Source organism: Lepidochelys kempii, chromosome 8, assembly GCF_965140285.1.
Source record: "Lepidochelys kempii isolate rLepKem1 chromosome 8, rLepKem1.hap1, whole genome shotgun sequence".
Lineage (NCBI taxonomy): Eukaryota > Metazoa > Chordata > Testudines > Cheloniidae > Lepidochelys > Lepidochelys kempii.
Window position 1 is genome coordinate 3,164,694 of NC_136387.1, and position 19,425 is coordinate 3,184,118.

General features: G+C 39.6%; 1 protein-coding gene across 1 annotated transcript in view; it reads left to right on the top strand.

Annotated features, from left to right (window-relative positions):
• Positions 1-18,672, top strand: part of CLINT1 (clathrin interactor 1) — an 83,792-nt gene extending 65,120 nt beyond the window's left edge. The window contains exons 8-12 of the mRNA XM_073355206.2: positions 4,135-4,213; positions 9,617-9,694; positions 15,068-15,360; positions 16,083-16,287; positions 16,890-18,672. Of these exons, the coding sequence (XP_073211307.1) occupies positions 4,135-4,213; positions 9,617-9,694; positions 15,068-15,360; positions 16,083-16,287; positions 16,890-17,254 (1,020 nt within the window). The 3' untranslated portion in view covers positions 17,255-18,672. The remainder of the gene's footprint in view (positions 1-4,134; positions 4,214-9,616; positions 9,695-15,067; positions 15,361-16,082; positions 16,288-16,889) is intronic.
• The last annotated feature ends 753 nt before the right edge of the window (positions 18,673-19,425 follow it).

Below are 19,425 nucleotides of genomic sequence, written 5' to 3' on the forward strand. Positions count from 1 at the left end.
AAACGATTATGTATGGTCAATCCACAGTTTATGAACCTTTTTGTAAGGTTGGCTTACGCACATCGGAAAATATTGAAAAATTCAAGAGCCTATTGACATCTCTTGGAAAATGGCAGAAACTTTTAGGAGCACATCTTGCCTATATGTATATCTTTTATAGTGTCTATTTTTAATCTGACACTGACATGCAACGTGGATCTTTATTCCTGTCCTGCTCTTTGTTCCTTATTTGAAATTGTAAATCCTCTGAAATTAAACTTTCTTGTTCTAAAAATTAGTGTCACTGAGACTGCCTCAGGCTGCTAGACACAATGTTCTCAAGCAAAGATGTGTCTTTGGTTAGACTCCACAAGAGGTTGTTGCGGAGATTTCTGCTGCAAAGCTGAGGCTACTCGCTTCTCTGCCATAAAAAGGAAGAGCATGTTTCCCATTGGACTTCCAAATGTTTCCTGTGGAGGTCTTTCATCAAGCGCTCTCTGACAGGCACTTCGCTGCTGTCCTATCTGCAAGAAGTCAGAAAATAATATAGACTTCTTGTTGTTTTCAGGCGTGGGGGTTCACCTTGGGCTCCCATACAACCCTCAGGGCATTTGGTCATCCACAGTGTGGAAAAAGCTATGAAAAAAGTCTCTTCAGGCTGAGATCAGTGAAGTTCACATTCCTAGCTTCTCAGACCTCCCCAAGGGTCAGTACTTTAAGATAAGTGACCACCTTTGTCTGCATCAGCTGGCCGGGAGGGATCAGAAGCTCTTGACTGCTGAGACATTTCACAGTATGGAATGGGAAGAGAGAAGATAGCCTTCATTTAGCCCTACATACCTGAAAATCCAGTCTGACTGAATTGTCAAGTTGTCCAGTCATCAGAGTGGAGAATGAGCAACCAGTACTTCCATATCATATCTGAGATTCAGCCAGCCTTAAGTGTTCCTATTTGCTTCACAGCCAAATCACTAGTAAAACAAATGACTTGAAGGACACACTCAATAGTTCTATAGTTCTAGGCATGGAAGCTCTCTTCCAAGTTACTTCTGCTCTCCCCATGCTTTTATTGAACAGAACAGGGTAAAAAGAGAAAAATTACTTGTCGTCCTGCTCATAACCAGTTGGTTAATGAGTCCCTGATACTTTGAACAAATGGAGATGATAACCATATGTACGTTTCATCTATTGGTTACCCTGATCTTCCATCTGGAACCTGCTTTTCTGAATTTTGAAGTATGGCTCTTGAATGTAGCATAACTAAAGAGATTTTATCTAATTATTATGTTATACCATCGTCTCAAAAGGAACGCAGTCTTAGAAGGCCTCTGCTTATTTCTGGCTCAGACTCGGTGGTTGGAGCTAATGGACTGTGTGACACCAAGAACAACTAAAGACCTTCCTCCATTCTTACTAAATAATCTGATCCAATAGACAAGCCATCACTTAGATCTTTAACATACCCAGCATTCTAGGAGCAGGCAGTAAGACTCCACTATCTTTCTCACATAGCATGATTTTATCAGAGTCCAAATAAAGCTGCCTTTATACAAACAACCTATATGGAACTTGATCTGGGTCTTAAGCTCTCAAACTCCATGTTATCATATCCATGTACTTGTGGTCCAGTGAAGTAGCTTTCTTGGTTTCCATTACCTCTGTAGGTATTCAGAGTACCCAGACAAAGAAGCATTCTGTATACTTCACAAGGACAAGGTGATCCTGTCAACTTTGCTTTCAATAATTGCTGTTGTGAATCCTCTGTGATGTTAAGAAAATCATCTTTCCCTCTGTCTGAATCTGAAGCATAAGGAGGAATTCAGGCACAAACTGGATCTCAGATGAGTTATCAGCTTGACTAGAGATCTGTGAATCTGAGATTCCACCCCAAATGCAGGAATAAAAAGTCTTCAAAATAACCATTTTCAAATGGCTAAGATGTGATATTAGAAAAGTCTACCCCAACATTGATAGACCGGTTCCCAAAAGTCTACAGGGGCAATGCTCTCTATTGACACAGGCCCTCACCTGAAGAGATGTTCAGAGTTGACTGGCCATTGATGCGTATCTTCACCAGGATCTACAAACTAGACTACAGCCTTAGTGCTGCCTGTGGGAAGAGGGTTCTGAAGCAGTTCTTTAAAACTCTTTTGAGAGTGGGATTGTAAAGCTTTCCCCTCCAGATGATCATGCTCTTATGTGTCTGATTCTTTCTTACTGCTGGTTGTAGCCCACAAGTACTAATTTAATGAGTGCGTTAGAGGGGTACAAAACTCTCATTGGAGGAATAAAGCTAATGTCAGCCATTCGGGATCTCTTCCTCCCTCCCCCACACACACCCCACCCCCCAGACTAATGTCTGAGTCCATGATTGTTCCTCTAGCAGGTAGAAACCATCTTAAAATGTGGAAGCCTACTAGGAGAGTTCTGGAGGTCAGCAGACCTTCCTCTTTTTGTTGTTGACCAGGATTGATTGTCTGGACTGTCTCCCACTTCCACCTAAAGTAAGAGAATCCACAAACTGTGCCAGTGCGTTTGAGGAAGAAACATTTCCTCACAGGCAAGTAGTCAGGCAGACGTTTAGTAAAATTGTACTTAACACTTTTCAGCAGGCCATCCATCAGTCTGCCATAGATGCACTTGACCGCAGTGCCAAGGTTCATAGAACATTAAGAATGCCATTGTATTCTTTGTGATGTTTCCTGCAAGAATATAGGATTCAGAGTATGACAGATTAACCAAACAGATGGTGATCTCATGTATTAGAGCTGGGTGGGAAGCAGTTTTCTCATCAAATATGAAGACTTTTTAAAAAACTTCCCATCCTGAATCAGACAAGTAGTTGAAATTTCAAAAACGTTCACAAACCAATAATCCAAAAATTTCAGATCAGGTTAAATGAAATGTTTCCCTTCAATTCTGACCTTTTAAAATTTGTATTTTTAGTATAAATTAACTAGTTTCAAACCAAAAAACAAAATATTTTTGTTTCAGTAGTGCCAAAATGAGATGTTTAGAAAATTTCAAAACGCTCTTCCAATTTTTTTTTCAAAATTTGTCAGAATTGACCCTTTCCTGAAAATACTTTGGCCAAATCAGCATTTTCTGATGAAAAACATTCTCTTGGAAATTCATGACCAATACTAGTATTAGTGACTATGCCAATGAAGTGACTTCTGATGGGTCATGGTACTGTCAGGAAATGCATTCTCTTCTTTGTGACATGACTGATAAAAGGAAGGCTTCAATACAGCTTTCCATCTGTCTCCTTTGTGACCTTGCAAGCTAAGTCAGGGTCCCCCAGTAACTTTAGAATTATATTTGATAATACAAATCAGTTAATCTGAGATTTTAGATAATGTCTTGCAAAACACTTTTTTTCTCCCAGATAGCTCTGTCCATTAACTAAGGGCTTGTCTCCATGGCAAAATTTTCTTGCGTAGCTATACCAGAATAGTTGTACTAGTGTAAATTCCCCTGTGGACACACAATTCCAAAATAAGTGATTTTATAATTTTCCAAAGCACAGTCATTATTCTGGAATAAACTCAATGTAATTCTGGAATAGTGTCCTCATGGAGACTTATACCAGTATAACTGTATGGAATAATTATGTATTAATGAATTAATAATTCTTCTATAAGTATGTGAGAAGAAAATCTCCCTATGTAGACAAGTCCTAAGATCCATTACTTGGAGTACTAATGGAACATACTCACCACCTGTTAACGGTGACCTTCTTTACTAGTATTTTACTTAAGGTTTACATCATTCAACCAAAACCAGAGTAATTTAAACATGCATTCCTTTTGATGTTTGCTTCTCCGGTTTAAATCTTCCATGGACATAAATGGCTACAGATAGTAAAAATAACTAGGTAATTAGTTCCTTCAGCACTTTTTAACTTCAGGTTCTCTGAAATATATTCTAGTGAAGTCTGTCTTTGCTTAATTAGGTTACTCAAACAAGCTCCCCTCTACCCATCTGCATCTCTGCAGACATTCTGGCCATTTTGGGGGGCCAATTCATCAGGAGAACAATGCTCAATTCATGCGTGAAGTTTGTGATAAGACCGTTAAAAAGCCAGACTAGTTGAACTGTAAATAGTGCTTCAATCATGTTTTTTAAAAAGCTGGTAAATTCTGTCATCTTTAGGCTTCGGTACCCCCTGGCAGCAAGTCGTCTAATGATCTGTTTGATCTGTTTGATGGTGCTGGCCAGCCAATCTCAACAGGTATATATCTTTATCCTTAATCTATGATCTGTTTAATTGTGACTGTCTGTGCACAAGCTTGTGGGTTTTAATATTGTAAGGATAAAGGGAAACGGAAAAATGGTGAAAAGCAAAGCAAAATGTTTCAAGTACTCAAAAAATGGACTACTGTGTATAAGTTTATAACTGCACACAAATTACCATATTACAGTAAAAGCTTTATCTGGCATGTTGGGAGAATGGGGGGTGCCAGTAAATGAAAAAATCCAGTTAACTAAGAGGGAGGGAGTTTGGGTGTGGGAGGGGGCATGGGGCTGGGTGTTGGGGCACAGGAGGAGGTATGGGGCACAGGAAGGGGTATGGGGCATGTGCTCTGGGAGGGACTTTGGGTGAGGGAGAGGGCTCGGGGCAGCAGTTGGCGTGCCGGATCCAGGTGGCACTCACCTTGGGCAGCTCCCCTCAAGTGGCAACATGTCCCTGCTGCTCCTAGGCAGAGACACAGCTAGATGGCTCTGCAGACTGCCTCCCCCGCAAGCACCACCCCCTCAGCTCCCATTGGCCACCGTTCCCTGCCAACAGGAGCTGCGGAGCCAGCGCTTGGGGCAGGGCCAGAGCAGTGTGCAGAGATGCTTAGCTGCGCCTCTGCCTGGGAGCAGCAGGGACATGTCGCCGCTTCTGGGGAGCCATGCTGAGCCACGTAGGGAGCCTGATGACCCAGTGCCAACCGGACTATAAACCGGACTTTCAATGAAGATCAGAAATGCTGGTTTATAAAACTGTCCGGTTGGTAAAGTGCTAGATAACACTGCTTTTACTGTACATAGGATTAATAATAACCTTAGCAAATCATAAAGATTAGCCACTAAATCAGTCTGTCAGAAACTGCATGGATTATAATGCAGAGTTATTTATAATTAATTCTAAAAGCAAGCACAATCCAGTCAGCTTTAAGTTTCTCATGTTACAAGTTAAGGGATAGGCAGCTATAGAAATGGATGACCTCCATTCACTAGCCACATCTAATGTATACAGCAAAAGCAAACTCATTTCTTTTATCTTCTCATGACTCCTGGATAACCCCAACCCTAATGCCAAAAAACTCACTCTGAAGTTGTATTTCTGTTCAATTAATTTATGGTGAATTATTCTCTAAATACTAAACTGAAATTTAAGTTCACTGATGTCCACACTAGCACTAAACTATGAAATCACAGTAACTCTTTTAGACAAGCTTTAGATTTCAGTGACTTGCCTACAAAAGTACAAGACTGGGTTGGGTGTGAGAGAGCAAATATAATTTTTTTTTTAAAAATGTTATGCTACAGCCTTCATGCCAGCCACAGTTTAAACAGTGGATCATAAACTATTAAAGGGAGTTTGTCATGTATCTAGGGTGTTTTAATGGGACAATCAAAGAAGAGTTAACTGGAGGAGGATTCAGGTGGTCAAATGGCTGGATGTAATTTTTTCCTCTGTATCAAGATCAATTTTAACAGAGAATTAAGCACCAGTGTGACCCTTTTAGTTGGCAAGAAACCTTTGAGGGAAGGTTTCTCTCTCAGTTGCAAACAGAAATTTTACTAATTAACACAAGCTACTGTTTCTGTGGAACATGGGGCACCTTGGTAGTGCTTCTTTCCTTGTAGTATTTGTAGTAGCTTATAGTGGTGCTGAATGAGCCTCGTCCTCCCCATAGCAGGTTGGGTTATAATATTTAAATTCTGTGAATTGATTGCAGCTTTTCCAGCTGTATTGATCAAAACAAATTTGCAATTTTTCAAATAACTTGTTACTCTTTTATATGATACGTTTTGGTTTTTTTTTTAAGGCCATGCTTCCTAGTTTTGCCCCAAACCAAAGGCTAATAGCTTTGTGGATGATGCATAATCATTAACTAGATACAATAGTATAAGATTTACATAAAACTTAAAATGTATTTAATTCCTAACTTTGTGGGTTATTTATGAATCCATAAGTCCATGAAAATTCAGTAAAGGATTACACTTTTAGCAGCCAGGAACAATGTGGCACAACCTCAATGCTGCTGCACTGCACAATGTCACTTATCAAAAGAGTGCAAACTTGTTTAGTTTAGACATGTTACGCATTCATGAAATAACTGTCAAATGTGATAAATATCTGAGATACTACTTGTGCAGTAATGGTGTGATCTTGAAAATAGTATGGGTGACAAAGCAGTGATGCTGGGTAGAAACAGCACCCATAGTTCTCACCAGACAACCTAGTTTAAAATAAATAATAAATTAGTATCTGTCTTAAGTTTCTCTCCTTGCCGCTTCCCAGAGATCTTTAAAGTTTTCATACATTAACTTTTATTTGCCTTTATTGAGGGAAAGGTAAATGAGGTGAGGCATGCATTTTGGAAATGCTAAGATCTGTGGCCATTCTGATACGTTCCAGATGCAGAATCCACATTGTCTTCCACCTTGCCCCTTTATCCTTGGAAATACCCTCTGTCAGGTTTTTTGTAAAAAGCCTATTTTGTAACACTTTATTCTTTCCCTTTTAAATCCAGTTTTAATGGGAGATATATAAAAAATACACAAGCACACACTGTATATGTATAATCTCACATTTATTTATATATAGAGAGAGTTGTTTTTAAAAAATTCTGAACTGAGGAATTTTTCACTTTTAAACTGACTCCTTGCTTTTCAAACAAATGGAGCTCTCCACATTTGAGCACATCTGACCTTCTGATTCTTTTTGTTGCTCTACAGTGATACACCAATTTTTCCCTTCTTCAGCAGCATTGAGGAGTGGTATTGAGAAGAGGCATATTACCAGCTGGTCATTGTAAATAATCTCCTTGCTGCCCTGTGAAGGCAGATGGAAAGAGTTCATTTATAGCGACACATCTCCTGTGGGAATCTTTGAGGATAGCTCATGTTGTGAAGATTAGCACTGTCCTTCACATGCAGGTCGCTTGTGATGACCAATATGTTCCTTGCAGCACAGGGTGTGGGAACATTTCCTGGGTCACAAGACATAGTGGAGGGGTCAAAAGCAGCCTTTGATCTCCCCTGTAAAGAAATTGGCAGGGAAATACTATGAGTTCAAGGATCTGTGGAGGCATTTGCTAAACAACTCTTCATCTATATGTATTTTTCAGTGTAGTAGGTGCTGTAATTGTTTCTCCTGAGATGCGGGAACACTGAGCAAGTTTTACAGTACAGGAAAGGGATGGTGAAATTTGAGATTTACAAATTACTAAAGTTGCCCAAGTAAGTTACATCCTGTTTACAGACGGTGTAAAGACAGACTTGCATAGAGAAGTCACACCAACAAGACAGTGCCCGGATTATTGGAGACTCGGTTTAATTCTAGGCCAATGGCTTCCTCCATTGAGAGCAGCTTTTGTTGCTATCTGTCTAGGTTCTGCTGCTTTCCTCTTGAGCTTCGTGTTCAATCTGAAAATGAAACAGGCACATGAGAGAGAGAAACTTGGCAGGAGTGAGCATTGAGACAAAAGACCTGAAGAATATTCAGAAATCCCTTACATCTTTTGGGTTCAAAGTGAGGGGGTTAGTCAGTGCTGTGGCTCTGGGTTACGTCTTTACGCTTGTCAGGAAAGCAGCTGATCTTGAGGTGGTTTGACATGGGAGAATACAGAACTTGCATTGTATGTTCTGTATACAAAAAGGTCAAATCTTCACTTTCCTTAACAGGAAGCAAATGAGGTGGTATTATTAAAGTGTTTCCTTTGCAGAAGACCCACTAAGTTTGATCTTCTAGCTTAGTTTCTGACTCTGATATTTGACTGGCTCATGCCGCCTCCCTCCCACGTTTACACTATATCCAATGCAAGGTTTTTATATCAAAATACGACAGACTAAACAAATAGTTTTATATAAATTCGTTCAATAGAAATCCTACTGCATTTGTTCGGACAGCATCATCATCCGACTGAAATTTCCTGTCTCTTTTCTAAAAAGAGTGGTACAGGAATTACAATGGAATTAACCTTCTGTGGGAATTCAGAGACGCATGGTCTTCCCTTTCTCTTTATTTGCTGCCTTATATCAAATCATACACATTCTGCAGGTAGAGACCATATCCCCTTTGAAAAACAGTCATGCCTTCCTGATATTGACTACAATAAAAAAAATTGAAAAAAAAATACAAGTACACATGTATTAGAAAGTGAATTGTTCCTTTTATTACTGCTAGCCGTTTATTATAAAGGAGATAGTTCTAGTTTAATTAACCCAGTTGAGAGTAGCAGATGGGGCAGAATGTCTTGCAGCGATAAGACAATTCAGAAGTGGCACCAGATGTTGGAAGCTGTCCCTGGTGGTGTTTGAGTGCAGCACAGATGTTCCAGTCCCACCTGGCTAGTTTCTAAACACTGCAGGCTAAGCAGCTGTGATGTAACCTATATAATGTACGCATAACACTAAAAGCACAATAATTGAACTGCTGCTGCTACTTCTCCGGGTGTGACTGTTCAGAGGTGAAATCTTTAAGGACAAACAAAAATAAGGTCAACTTTTTGGTACTTTTAGGCCATTAGAATAGCCACTTAAAAGCTGTAGGGGAAAGAAGTGATCAAAACTACACTGTAAAGCAAAGTGTGTTTTGGACTAAGCAGTTAGCCTTCTGCCTATTCTATTGTCCCAAATATAATTATTAGAGCTTTTTTCCTTTTCTTTCTAGTTTGGGTTGAATATGCTTTAATGAAAAATAGTTACAATACTGTATTCAAAAGTTAATAATTTATCTGGTAGCTTACAAATGCATGGCTGGGACTTCAATGTTGTTGCTCTAGAGAGAAAGCAAACTTATAAAAAATGAACACCAATGCAAGCTTTGTCCTTGAAATCTTGATACCAAGATCATTGCAGAATCATTCATGCTTTAAGAAACATAAAAACTAAATATAAGAAGACTTAATTTTTCATGGTAAGCAGCATAATAAATTAAGGATTCCTCCAGTAACAAAAAGTATTTATTTTGATATTTTTTGCTTCTCAAGTTTTAATTTTGTAATCCTCCCATTACTTAGTTGTTTATACCATACCAGCACCATCTCCTGCCAGTTTGATCTCTCAAGCTTCATTGCGGTGTATAAATTACTATTTTAGAATGAATTGTGAAACAGAACTTGCATCTTTGTTTTCCCCACCACCTATATGGCAAAGCACAATCAGCTAGATCTGCAGCATAGGCAAGAAGAATCCAATTTGTCTAGGTTCATATAAATACAGAGTGGTGGTGGTAATAAAGCCACAAAAAATGGTACAGACATACGACAGAATCAACAAGCTCTGACTGCCAAATGCAAGAGGTTTAAAAATAAAATGAAACGTCTGAAAGCAGCTTACAGAAAGCCCTTGTCAAGTTCATTGAGCAGGGTCTCTCTCCACAATCCTGTAAGAACACTGTGATTCCTCTCATATCTAGGTGGATCGACTGACCCGTTTGGAGGATTCGCTGACTTTGGCTCTGCTGCTGCCTCAGCAAGTTTCCCCTCACCACAAGGTAGGATAATTTACTGACTGAAAAGCTGCCATTAGGGATGAGGAGAAGGGAATGAAGCCATTTTCCTTTTTGTGGCATTATTGGCAGTCAGTTCCCTTTACTGGGGCTGGTTTGTGTTTGTATAGTTTGACCAAGAAAGCCACATGCCTCACCTCAGTGGTGCTTGATAGCTTTTAGGGTCTCTTATGGGTATTTTCACACAATTGAGGATAAATAAAGGACAGCTTTCTGGTTTTGATAAATGATTCTTCTGTACTCCTTTAATGGGTATGGTTTAGAACACTATTTTGCCTTATTTGATGCACGCTGCATTGCTGAGAAGCATCCCTTAGCAATGTTGCTATAAATTCAGAAGATATCTTAGAGGAAATTGGCAGACTTCATAGTCACTTCCATCAGAAGGAGACAGGGAGTGAGGAGAAATAGTACATAAATAGTCAGAAAAAATGGAGGCTAATAACGGAAATTTAGATGAGTCTTTACCCTCCCTCTTCATTCATTTCAAAGTGATTCAGATTCCCAAGTTGCTTTTAATATCATTGTCCATCCTGGATGTCAGGTGGCTTAGAGGAGAGTTTGTGGATGTCACAAATCAGTATTTAAATTTCATCTTTGTATTGGCATAAGGTTTAAGTACTTAAATAGTCCATGAAAACACAGCTGTGGTATGTTGCAGACAGAAAGCGAGAACCCCACTTCTTGGCAATAGCAGATATAGTTGATTCTGAAATTTGTGAGGGCCTTATTTCATAAAACACTGTACCAGTGGGAACTTCAGGCATAACTTTGTTTTAGTGAAAGTAGAATTCCTTACAAATTGACATTTGGAATTATGGTCTCGCTAGAACCATAACAAAATAAGATGTGGCTTTTAGGGTGGAAAATCAAGACAATAAAACTTACTCAAGGTATTCAACACTTCCAAGTTTTGTGGGTGTAGCGTGCCAAGTGAAAAACACATATTAAACATCAGAAAAAAATCCACAGTAAAAACATGGTTTTTATTATAATTGGAAATGGGGAGGGGGGAGCTTTTTTAATAGGAGTCTTAGTGGTATACTGAGTGCTCCCACTGACCGTATTTGTGTTTCCAAAATCATTGGAGAACTCTTCATGCTTTCTTGGCTGTTATTGATAGAACGAATCGCTAACTGATACAGCTAATCACTGTTCATCAAAATGTTTTAATGCCTTATGTAAGATCATCTGACAAACTTTTTTCTCTGAGAAAAGGCAGACTTTCTCCTGATCTTTCCAGTCAAAAGTTCACAAACTTTTTTCAGATACAAGCAAGGACTCTAAAAAAAATTGCCTGAGTGGGACAGCTGTATTTCAGAAAAGTATTTGATAGTCTGTCTTCAAAAACAAATTTCTATTGCTTGACTGTGAGCACAGCCACGGACTGAAAAGTGATTGAAGGGCCCTAAACACATGGTAATGACAAACAACAATGTATCAAACTGTTCAGCGGTGTTGCAGGCTAAGTTCCCTCTAAGCTGCGTGGCCACGCAGCCGCTCTGGGCCACGGCAGGGAGAGATGCCTCTCCTCCAGCCCCAGACCTGCTGCGGCCGGGGGAGAGGCGCGCACACACCCACAGCCAGACCTGCCGGGGCATAGGCACCTCCCCTGTGGCCCCAGACCTGCTGCAGGGATAGAGAGCTAGGAGGAGTCTTCTCTCCCTGCCATAGCTCCAGGGCAGCCTGCACCCTGAATGCCGGAGCCCTCCCTCCCCTGCCCTTGCATCTTGACCCTCTGCTCCAGCCCTGAGCCCCTCATCCCTGGCCCCTCCCAGGAGCCTGTAATCCCAGCCAGAGCCCTCACCCTCCCACACTCCAAACCCCTTGGCCCCACCCCCACCACATGAATTTTGTTATGTGCACCAATGTGGAGGTAATGTGTCACACATCACCTCCATATTGGTGCACATAACAAAATTCATTCCACACCTGTGTGGGAAAAATTAGAGGGAACACTGGCTTCAGGGATCCTTTCTAGGACTGGCGTATCATAGCAACTGTATTAATCTGGAATATGAGAGAATACTTAGTTGGGAGGCTTGTGAATGTCCATGAGGACACATACAAAGGGATTTTAGTATGTTGGAAATTCTGGGGGAAAATAACAATAGAATATTTGACATAGCCCAAAGCTCAGACTGAGTACTACATTGGCAAATTGGAATTTAACCTCAGGATAACCCCACCTCCCCAGACACTCCCATAAACAATTCACCTATAAAAGTCTAACAAATAAAACCAAAAATTTAAGCTCATATGCAATGAGGAATAATAGTCCACCTGTGCAGGACAAATGATAATCCCTAAAGATACTCAAAATCCCACTTGTCTTCCAAGATTAACAAAACATTTGTATAATATAAATGGAGAGACAAAGGTATATTGGCTTTGATGGATGTCAAGGAGGATACTATCAAGATTTCAAAATCTCCAGGTGGAATAGGAGTTACACCTGGAAGGACTGACATGAGGCCAAGTTATGCCCTCAGTACTCTGGCATAACTTCATTGTCTTCAGTGGAAGATGCTTATGCATATTCGTGGGCTAAAACCGATCGATGGTCTTTCATAGCTTAGCTAAATGACAACTTGTAAACAAGTATTGGAAAGATATGAACACCAAGGAGGGGAAGGAACTGTTTATAGGGGCACAAGAAATATATCTAGGAGTAAGAGAGAATAGCTCTTCCTTCTAACAAGGAGAATGTATCCATAATGAAATATCACACTGGGGAGTGGTTTCTCAAGGGAAATAGAGCCCACGTCGCTTGTGGTGCTTAAAACTATTCTGAACAAAGTAGCAGTAAGCAAACCAGAGTGAACAGTCTTATGCTAGCAAAGTGTGTTGGAGCTGACCACTTAAAATCTCTTTTTTCTTAACTTCTGTTTTTCTGAGCTCAGCCTTCCAGTAGGAGTTGAGGGTGCTCGGCCACTTGCAGGAGCCAACTTAACAATGTTGCTAAATACATGTATTTGCGGTTGACCAAAAAGTATGGAGCTACAATAAAAAAGGGTTTAATTCTTTTATTGAATTATGAACTCCCAACTTTTATGCAGTTGGGAGTTGTGCATCAGCTACGGGTATAGGAGTAAATTCAGAAGGAATGAAGACATTTCTGTGTCAGATTAGTAAATCTCTTGGCAAATTGGCTGCAGATCAGCACCTGGGAATCTTTTTGCATTATTTGCTACATTTAGGAAAGCTGTATTGGGCATCTGTGGGTTAACACACCTTTAATATTTCAACCGGCAGGAAAAAAAAGCACTGTCCTAATTGTACAGGCTTCCTTACTTGTGATACTTATTCAAAATAAAGTTCTTTTTTACAAGTATAAAGCTGCCTACTATGCAAATAATTTGTGTATGAATACAGCCTAAATGACACAATCCTTTATCTGCATTAACATGATTAATCTATTCCGATCACCATTATGCAAGGGGCCAGGAGTCTTGTGAAATAATTAATCATTCTCTAACCATATAAGCCCCTCTAGTAATCCTTTCTTCCCGGATTAATCATCTTTGATCAAGTTCCCCAAAAGGGGGGCAAAACCTTCTCCTCTTACCCCACTTTTTCTTATTTTGTGTTCAGAGCTGGGCATGCAGTACGCATAGAATCAGCACATTCAGCGTTTACTTGTCCATCAGGGGTACTTTAAAGTGGGTTTAAATCTTTAATATGCAGTTCTAATTGAAATACTCTAATACGGTCCCTTTTGTAAGGGAAATGAAAGCAAAACGTTCGAGTAAGGCCCTGAGCTAATGACAATTAGTCCATTTCTTGTATTAAAGCTGCTGGTAGTGCTTGGATTTTGTAAACTAACTCGCTTCTTTTCCCCTGCCCCCTTTTCCATTACTTAAAATTTAACACACGAGTGAAGGTAAAGGTAATTAAAACCAGGTTTGAACACACAGGTGTTGAAGCATTTACATGGAGTGTAAAATATTATTGCCCTTGGTTTTGACTAGACAAAATACAGCTCTAGGAAATAGCCAGGTGTGTGGGTGGGACACCTAGCCAGGTGCATAGGTCTAGTAACTTTGAAATCCGTGAAATCTCAATCAGAGCCTCTTCCTTTGCTCTTGCAAGGGGAAGTGGAGTTGATTTAATCATTCATTAGAGTTCAGAGCTCTTTTCCTACTGCAGGGATATTGCTTGTGGCCTAGCTGGGAGTGAGAACTTCATCATGAGGTACAATCCTACGGGGGAATATCATAATTCTTATGCATGGTGGAAATGTTCCCTCTAAGCTGTGCATCCATGGAGCAAATAAAGCAGTCCTGTGCATTTCATGTGCCAGAAGAATGATATTCATCTACTACATCCAGACCTGTAAAACATTAGCCACATAACCAAAAATCTGACCTATGCAATGCTTCCCCCCCCCCCCAAAAAAAACAAACCTCTAGAAGATTGTGGCCATTTAAAAACAAAACCACAAAAAACACCACAGCTTTTGGGATATTTTAAATAACTTTCACTATAAAATGTTACCCGTGATGTTTCTTGTAACTTTTTTCCTGTAAGTGAAGGAAACTTATTTTGATGTCAGTGGTTTGACTGATCCTTAGAAAGGTAAGGAAATGGAAGTAATGATCCTGTCATATCCTGGCCTCACTGGTCTGTATGTAGGCATTGGGGCATGTGATCTGAAACCGGTACATATGAAGGCATCATGTATTCTCATAGCCCGGGGGAAATATTACTTACGATGTTAGCAGGCAACAGAGTAAGATAAGGACCCTCTGGTAATCTGTTTCGAAAGCTCTTGGTTTTATTGGTATCCCACTTAGTGTCACTATGTTCCTATGTTGTGCAAAAACTATTAATTATATGTAATTAAAAAGTTTTGAACAAATGGCTGTTTTCTTGTATGCTTTACTATGACAGTGGAATTGTGCCTCTCATGTGCAATGACTGGATGATACCCATTAGATGGGATCATGGCTCTATTGAGAAGATCAGAGCATTGGATTAAAGTACTGGCAAGTTTTGATTCTTAAACTTCTAGCTCTGCTTTTGACAGAACCTCAAATCTACTTTTCCAGCGTCTGTTTAGAAGTATTTGGATGCTGCAAACTTAGTTGAAGGAAACCTGTGTCCCACTCACCCAGGTCCATAGGTGACACGTTATCAGATGTGATTTTTTGTCTGTGCATGGGTGTTTCATATTTCCTTTGCTACCTTGTTAAAACTGTTGGAATATTCATGAGAAGGAATGATGTCCAGATGGAGATTCTACCTGCAGATGTTAATCTGGACGGACACAAATCAGGTCTCATTTGTTTCAGTTCAGAGAATGTGATGTTTTTCTGTGCCTTTCAAAATCTTTTACCTTCCTTCCCTCACCCCCAGGTACAGCAGCAAGTGGGAACGGAGACTTCGGAGACTGGAGTGCCTTCAACCAAGCCTCTCCATGTCCCAGTGCTTCAGCAGGAGAGCTCTTCGGAGGCACTGCCCAGCCAACTGTAGAGCTCTTTGGTAGCTCACAGCCAGCTCTTGGCCATCCTCCAGCTGCCTCAAATTCTACTGACCTCTTTGATTTGATGGGTTCCTCTCAAGCAACCATGGCTTCTTCGCAAAGCATGAATTTTGCTATGATGAGCTCTAGTGCGGTGGGCATCGGTCTACCCATGTCAAGGTCACAGGTATGCTGTTGTTACTCAATCCCTTAATGACTGGTTCCTCTGTGAAGAAAAGGTTCTAGAATATTTTTGTCTTATTTTAGCTTAAACCTTCTTGTTACCTGTAGCTCTCAGATGCTTTCTTTATCACTCGGTCACTCTATCTGAGATGCTCTGTTATCCTTTTTGGGGGAGGGAAGGTTTTAAAGTTCGAACATGAAAAAACCCAATAGCATATGTGCACAGCCTACATTGTCAGGTAACTGGTGGACCAGTCCTCACCCTCTTCTGTGTGTTGCCCTGACGCACAGAGGGGTTACTCTAGTGGAAAGTAATTGGCTGTTGAAACCAAAGCACATTGACTCTTGTGCAAAAAACCTACAAATGCATTTCAAAAAGCCCAGAATAGAATGGGCTCCTGGTCTGGGAGACACCAGGCAACTCTGATTTTGTGACACAATGCACTGATGCAAAATGCTTAGTGCTAACATATGAAATACCATCCTGATCATTTCCAACAAGATACCAACTGATGGGGAAACTACTTTGAAAGAGATGAACTCTTTGTCTCATAAAAACTGATGACATTTCTCTTCGGCTTTTTAACTTCTCATATGCAAACATAAACGACCATTTGTTGTACTTTATGATGATGTGATGGAACTGTTTATTTCTTAGACACAGCAGTAGTAAATGTTAGGGAATGAATGGTATCATTTTAAAAAAAATGTTTCTTTTGTTTCTAGCCTTTGCAGAACGTTAACACTATGCTGCAGAAGCCCAGTCCTCTTTATAATCAGAGTACAGAGATGGTCCAAAAAAATGTCAGCAAAACTCTACCATCCACTTGGTCAGATCCCAGTGTAAATATCAGTTTGGACAATTTAGTACCTGGTATGCAGCCTTCTAAACCTCAGCAGCCATCGCTTAATACAATGATTCAGCAACAGAGTAAGTGATCCCATTGATTTAATAATACTTCACTGGCATGACCTGCTATGCAGATGTTCCCAATGTGTCTTTAAAAAAAAAAAAAAGACCCCTTTACTAGATCACCTTTTCCTCTTAATTTTATTCATAATCCCATTTTTCATCTGCTACACTGCCTCTAACCATTGGCAGCTCTGTTACCGTAACATGATCCAGAAGAATGAGCCTGGGAATGTTTCAGGGCTGTGAAGCCAAGCCTCTAACTGCAGAGGCTTGCTTCATTCCCAAATCTTCACATTAGGTCTCCCTCATCTCTTAAGCTCTTCCTATGGATGGTATCAACTATCTGACCTCAGAGCTCAATTTGTTAGCAATAGTTAACCTGGGTGTAAGACATATTGTAAAACTGTTAGACTTTTCTGAACTTTAACTGAAGAAGGAAGAGATGTGGAAATTAATTATTTTTTGTAGGCTAACTGGCTAGAGAACATAAATATAACTTTTGTCCTTGTCTTTGTTCACTGTGAAGTCACAATATAGTTCTAAAAGTAGATTGTAACTCACCATGTTCAACCCTAGGATATTGATTAAATTAAAGGCTGTTGTATTTTATTTTTCTGCAGATATGCAACAACCTGTGAATGTGATGACTCAAAATTTTGCAGCTGTGAGCCTCAACTCCCAGTCCAACGTGATGCCTGTTCGACCCCCAACAAGTTCATTGATGGGAGGGCCCATTCCAGTGGGAATGGGGATGCCCAGTGTTATGACGGGTACAATGGGTATGACCTCCTTGGGAAACACACCTATGATGAACCAGGGAATAATGGGAATGAATGTGAACATGGGGATGCCAGCTGCTGGAATGGGTTTGACAGGCACAATGGGCATGGGGGTACCCAATATAGCTATGACCTCTGCTATGACTCCTGGAACTGTGCAACCCAAGCAAGATGCCTTTGCAAATTTTGCCAATTTTAGCAAATAAAGATTGTAAAGAATTGGTCAGAGTGAATGAAGGATTTTTAGCTGCACAAATAGAGCTGGGGGAGGGATGGAGAACACTGATCAATACCTTTTTCCTTTTATCGGTTAATTAAAATGAACCTACATAAAGAACCAAAAGGCTATTTTGTAAAAGCTTGAAACACCTAGCATTCAAGCTCTGGGGAGACGAAAGGTTCTTCTGATGAATCAATTGGATGACTTTGCAATTAAGAGGCCATTGTTTTGTAGCAAGACCATCAAAAGCCTTTCTAGATGGAAGAACCAATTTTAACATTGAAACTTGTGGGGAGACTGGAATGGGTGTTGGGTAAATCTGTTTGAATCTAATTTTATACTTTTCTTTTTTTTTCTTGAGGAGCTTGATTTTTCTCTCCCTGAATCGCTTTGTCATAATTGAAGCCATTCCTTTTACTACCACTCTGAGTCCATATTTGAAGTCACTCAAGTACAATGATCAGTTTTTTATAAGAATATATATTTTTGTCCAAAAAAAGGCTTACATATGTGCTTATGGCTAATTCAAAGGGACCTGGAATGTGTGTGTGTGTGTGTGTGTGTCTATCTATATATATAGATAGACACACACACACACTTTTGCTGATGTTCCAGCAACACTGCTATAATATTCAAATTTTTATTGTAAAAACCTCTTTAAGCAATTTGGTCATTAATAGGTTTAGGGGCTTTTCACACCTTTACTGATATAATTAATACCCAGTGCTGAATTGGGAGAGATTTCATCCAGAGCTGCTTTATGGTTTCCTTTCAGAAAACTCCCAGCATATATACACTTTTTGCAGTTCTATTTCAGTGGCAACTTCATGCCACATACACCCTAGGAGCCACTGGTTTACAGTGTCAGCAGCAGTCAAAAGGCAAAAAAAAAAATTCTTTACAAAAAGAAAAGTAACAAGGTAACTACATACTTTTAAGTTAATATAAATCTCTAAACCTTGTCAATCCAACAGCATTGCATTTTAGATTTTATACAACATTTGGTGACTTTTTGGTGTAAATATGGCATTAGCAGTGGTGGAATCCAATAGAAAGGAGTTAAATATATATAATACATATATATTAAAGGAAACCTGTAGCAGTCAAAGATTTTATTGATTTAATGAAAATAAAGGAAATTAATTAAGGTTTTGTTTTCCTGCTGTAATTCTGCATTTTAAGTTCACACATGAATCATGATTCTAGAGTCTGGAATACAAAGACATGGTTATACTCACAAGCTGGGAGTATTATTGAGAATAAGCACTATATTATAGGTATGAAATTTATTACCTCCCCTTTCTTATGTTGGATTTCTTTTTTATTATTAAATTGATAAAACTTTGTTTCCATTGTATGCACAATGTTCTGTTGTACATAACATTAAAATGGTCATTAAACTCAGTGTTGGGCCGCTTTTCCTTTCATTCCATTTGACGTTTATAAGAGCGTTTGGGAAAAAAAATAATTATAATTTGGGCAAAGTAATTTTTATAAATAATTTAAATTTGTTTAATGACTTCTTATCTCCAGCCTTTCCTATCTGGCTCTACTGTTAGGAATTAAAAATGAAGCAGGCAAGATATCCTGACCCACTCCAGCCTTGCTAATGCTCCATCTACAACATTTCTAATTAGGCAGAAATTCATGTACTTCAGCTAAGTGGTAATGAAAAGTGATTCATTTGCTGAATAAGAGATGAGAGTGAGTGTAATTAGCTGACTGTGGTTTTTAATCTTTCAACAATTCAATGTGTTTAAATTAGTTTCAAAGAATAGGAGCTTTCAAGTGTTGTTACATCAAAGTAATCAAGGCAGACTTTAGTGGATGAGCAAGAGAGATCTTCTCTCCAGTTGCCATTTTGAAACCTTTAAACTTTGTTGGAATAATCCTCTTCAGAACTTGTGACAGATGGTACGATTCAAGCTGGTTTGGAAAACAGAATTGCCAGGCGGAGGGAACAGATTATTTTTGGAGAGTATGGTGGAGAAGCACAGAAAGCCAAACGTACAGGCCAAACTGTTAGATTGTTGCACAACTTAAGAATGTCAAACACAGTCAACATGAATGTCCTCTGTATAAACATTTGGAAGCTACAGTCAGCTGTTTAGAGTGATATGCTTTAAACTCAGTTTGGCTGGTTGTTATGGATGGGGC